The following is a 4,076-nucleotide window of genomic DNA, read 5'->3' as shown; positions in this document are numbered from 1 at the left end:
CCTTGTAATACCTAAGATTTTTTTTCACACTCCCCCCCCACCCCGCCAAATACCAATTTTCACTCCCTTGCCCAAAAGAATACATGATGTAGAGCAATTTTACTTCCTAGAATATTCCCTGTAGAAACCATATATATTTTTCAGCCTAAGTATAACATATCTCAGAAGTATAACTTATCACCTAGAGAGACTGGGTATCATTAGAATAGAGCTATAAGGGATTAATTAAGAGGAGAAATCTCTTCACCATTTACAGTAACCTTGAGAGACTCGAGTTATGTCATAGGTCTTCAATTTTTTTTAAAATTTTTTACACATCAGATGAAAATACTTTCAAAATGTAAAATATACAGTCTGTTATCCTCTGTTCTATAAAACGGTGGCATTAAAAAGCTTCAAAATACCAGGTCCTTTTGGACATTCCAAAGTGTATTTGCACTCTTCTTGAAAAGGTCCTCCTCCTCAGAATTCAAGTTAACTTTTACAACATCTGAGATACCATTCCGCCCCAAGATACAAGGGATACTGAGAAAGATTTCTTCTTTTATTCCATATAATCCCTGAAAGGCAAGATTAGATTATTGCTCAGTAACCTGATATGAAAAAGCAGCTGTACAAGAGAGCTTCAGAATAAGAATATATAGGAGAGACTAAGGCACTCAACAAGAATCACTTGGAGGACAGCACAGTGATTGTCTACAAAACCGAGAGCATCTTTATGTCCTATGACCTTGTGGAACTCGCATTCAGTGACTTAAAGAATGTGCCAAAGGCCTTTAAAAGGACCAAGAAAGGTACGATCTACTTTACCCCTTACCAGCTCATCTTTCAAGGGCAAGGATACTATGCAGTCCTTCATGATGCCATTTTATCTGATGAAGGACTATGAGATTAAGCAGCCTGTCTTCGGTGCATACTACATGAAGGGAACAGTGAAGACCGAAGCAAGAGTTGACTAGGAAGGCTTTGTTTAGTTCCATTACAGCAGGAACACCAATCAGTTTGGACAGTGGACACCAAAGGTGAAGCCTCCAGCGGAGACTACGAGTAGGGCCTGGCAGAGGATCCTCAGAGACTAAGTAGGGCATTTGGATGATGTGATGGAGCTTATGAGGTTGAATGTAAAGTGACTACCAAAAGAAAGGAGCTGGACCATGGTGGAAGAGGTAGCCAGAGACTCTTCTTCCTACTCACATTCCCTCCACTCTGGTCTGTGACCAGCCATGGAAGGTCACTGTCCCAGCAGACTGTCAGCCCACATTTCATTCAGTCAGGTTCCAGCCTAGTCACAGTTGCCTTCCCTTTCCTTTCCTATCTTTGGTCATTCTATTGCCACTGTCTGACTTTGGAGCTATAACATGATTTTCCAGAGATTGAGTACCATTGGGGGGAGGCCACTGTGGCTGAGGAAGAAGCCCCTCTGCTTCTCTGCTAGTGTTTTCTGGAATCTGTTTCTCTTTACCTTCGTCATCTCTCTTCCCTCTAGAAGGGACTTCTCGGACTGGAATTGGAGAACTCATGTCCATCCCATTGTGCCATTTGGAGGCTGCTGGGTAGGCTGCGAACAGGATCTCCTGACCCCTAGGGCCTGGCCTGGTCTTCTGTGCTAACCATGACCTGCTGCCATCCCCCTCGGTCTGCCCTCTTCCCTTTAAGCTTTATGCCTAGTTAGCAGTGTTCCCCCTTGGATGCATTAAAATTTCTCTCATTTGCTGTTTGGCCATGGAGTAAGGAGGTTGTTATTTAAAGGGAATTCCCTATTTATTTGACAAAAAAATCCAGTTAATATATTAATGTGAAAAAAACTGTTTCGACCTTGATTTGTTTGTTGAAAATGTGAAGTAGTAAAAATGAAGTAACTGAGGAAAAAAGAATAAGAGTATAGAAATAATTCTTCTCTTAATGTGAAACGTTTTTTTTTCCTTTAAAATACAACTCATTCATTGACTTGTTCTGTAAAGGCTACTAAATTCCTGTATTACTCAATTTCTTCTCAGAGAATTCATTTGGCACCTTCCTGACTTTTCCTCAGGAGCCTTCTAAGGGTGGCTGCTTATTCTGCCACAGCCTCTGTCTCCTCAAAAGGGAAGGGGTGTGTGGTATCCACTGAATACTCCTCACTGCCTCTTCCAAATCATTAATCCTCTACTCTGATTAAAATATATACACACACACACACACTCACATATATTCTCCTTATTTTTTGAGGTTCATCTTATTCAGCTCTTCTTCCCCTTTTAATGATCATCTACTAAACCCCTGGTTATTCCATCTCATTCACAGAAGACTTTGACACATGGCTCACAGTCCTCCTTGTCTATCCCAATTTCTGCCATTATCCTTATTGACTCCTTTGTCCATGTGGCTAAGCCAACCAATTCCCCTTCTTTCCAGTGTCTTGACTTCTTTAGCTCATGGGACCTTCTCCTTCTACTCCAATTATCCTACTATGAACCTTCTTAATGAAGTTCCTCCACACCCAATCTAGATTCCATGCTCCATCATTCTGTAATCCTTTTGCCATACCCTAAGCCCCTTTGTCCATTTTAATTTCCAGCTTTTATAATACATCTTAAATATTTAAAAAATAATTTATTCATGCATATATAGATCACATTCAAGGGCAAAGGTCTTGAATTTGTCTGTGACCCTTTAATAGAAAGTCAACCCCATTTTCAACATTTGTGCAAGCCAAAGTTGCATGCTCCTCTCTCTCAATCTGTCTTTCTCTCTCTCTCTTTTTCCTTTCACACTCTCCAAATAAAACCCAAATCTGGATGAATTCAACTATCTGCTTTCTCCTTACTACTTCTGTCTTCAACCCGTCCCTTGGTACTTGATCTTTAACGTCAGCATGTTATCTTTAAAAAAATTTCTCAGGGCTCACCGGTTAGCTCACTTGGTTAGAGTGTGGTGCAGGTAACACCAAGGTCAAGGGCTCAGATCTCCACACTGGCCAGCCGCCAAAACAAACAAACAAAATTTCTCTTGCCCTGATTTTCCTCTCCAACTACTACTCTCTCTCCTTACCTCAAAATAGCTATTTACACTTGTCTTAATTTCCTCAGTCTACCCCAGTAGTTCTTAACCAGAGGTAATTCTGCCTCCCAGGAGACATTTGGTGGGCAATATTTGGAGACATTTTTGACTGTCACAACTGGGCAAAGAAAACTACTACTGGCATCTAAATGGGCAGAGGCCAGGTATGCTGCTAACATCCCATAATGCACAGGAGAGCCCCCAACAGTGAAAAATTATCCAGTCCAAATATCAATGGTGCTAAGGTTGAGAAAATCCTCATGTACAGTGATCAGGCTTTCATTTCTATTACTTCATTAAGCAATTCTTGCTAAGGTTATCAATGACCTCTGTCACTTTATCCTATCAGAATTTTTAATCCTCATTTTATATGACTTCACAACATCAATCAACAACAGAAGACCAATCCTTTCATCTTAAAGCATCTTCCTTTCTCTTGGTTACCATGATTCCACATTCTCTTGTTTTTTTCTTTTAACTTTCTTGCCACCACTTCTTAGTCACCTTTGTGGACTTACACTATAAACTCAACTTTTTTTTTTTTTTTTTAAAGGATCCGAACCCGTGGCCTTGGAGTTATCAGCACTGCACTTACCTGAGTGAGACACGGGCCAGTCCTAAACTCAACTTTTAATATTGCAATTCCTCAAGGCTCAATCTCAATCTTTCTTCTCCCTTATATACTCTCCTTGGGCATGCTCATTAAAATTCACAGCTTCACTTACCACGTGTAAGGGATATCTGTTGTCTTTTCCTAACATCTCTTTCTCTTTTTTGTTAACAGAACCTCTCTTTTCCTTTTGGGAACTGCCCCTTCCCCCAACTGACATATAGGAATGGATATGTGATTCCAGAAAAGCCAATTATTTGGAAATTAATATGGGCAAAGGAAGAGGCAGGGTCTTGAAATTACAGGCGCTACACCTATAGCTACTGACAGGTATCTTTGTTGCCCCCATGCAAAAAGTCCACAAGAGATTGAGGCCAATAGAGTGAAAAGATGAGCCAAAAGAAAGAGAAAAGATAGCTCTGATAAC

General features: G+C 40.5%; 1 protein-coding gene across 1 annotated transcript in view; it reads right to left on the bottom strand.

The window, feature by feature from the left end:
• Positions 1-280: 280 nt before the first annotated feature.
• The window catches only part of LOC103604478 (L-lactate dehydrogenase C chain), a 37,353-nt gene continuing 33,557 nt past the window's right edge, over positions 281-4,076 (bottom strand). The window contains exon 8 of the mRNA XM_008589035.1: positions 281-560. Coding sequence (XP_008587257.1) covers positions 396-560 — 165 coding nt within the window. The 3' untranslated portion in view covers positions 281-395. The remainder of the gene's footprint in view (positions 561-4,076) is intronic.

Source organism: Galeopterus variegatus, unplaced genomic scaffold (genome assembly GCF_000696425.1).
Source record: "Galeopterus variegatus unplaced genomic scaffold, G_variegatus-3.0.2 Scaffold5166, whole genome shotgun sequence".
Lineage (NCBI taxonomy): Eukaryota > Metazoa > Chordata > Mammalia > Dermoptera > Cynocephalidae > Galeopterus > Galeopterus variegatus.
Note: the sequence above shows the minus strand (reverse complement) of the source record. Positions and strands in the feature narration are given on the sequence as shown.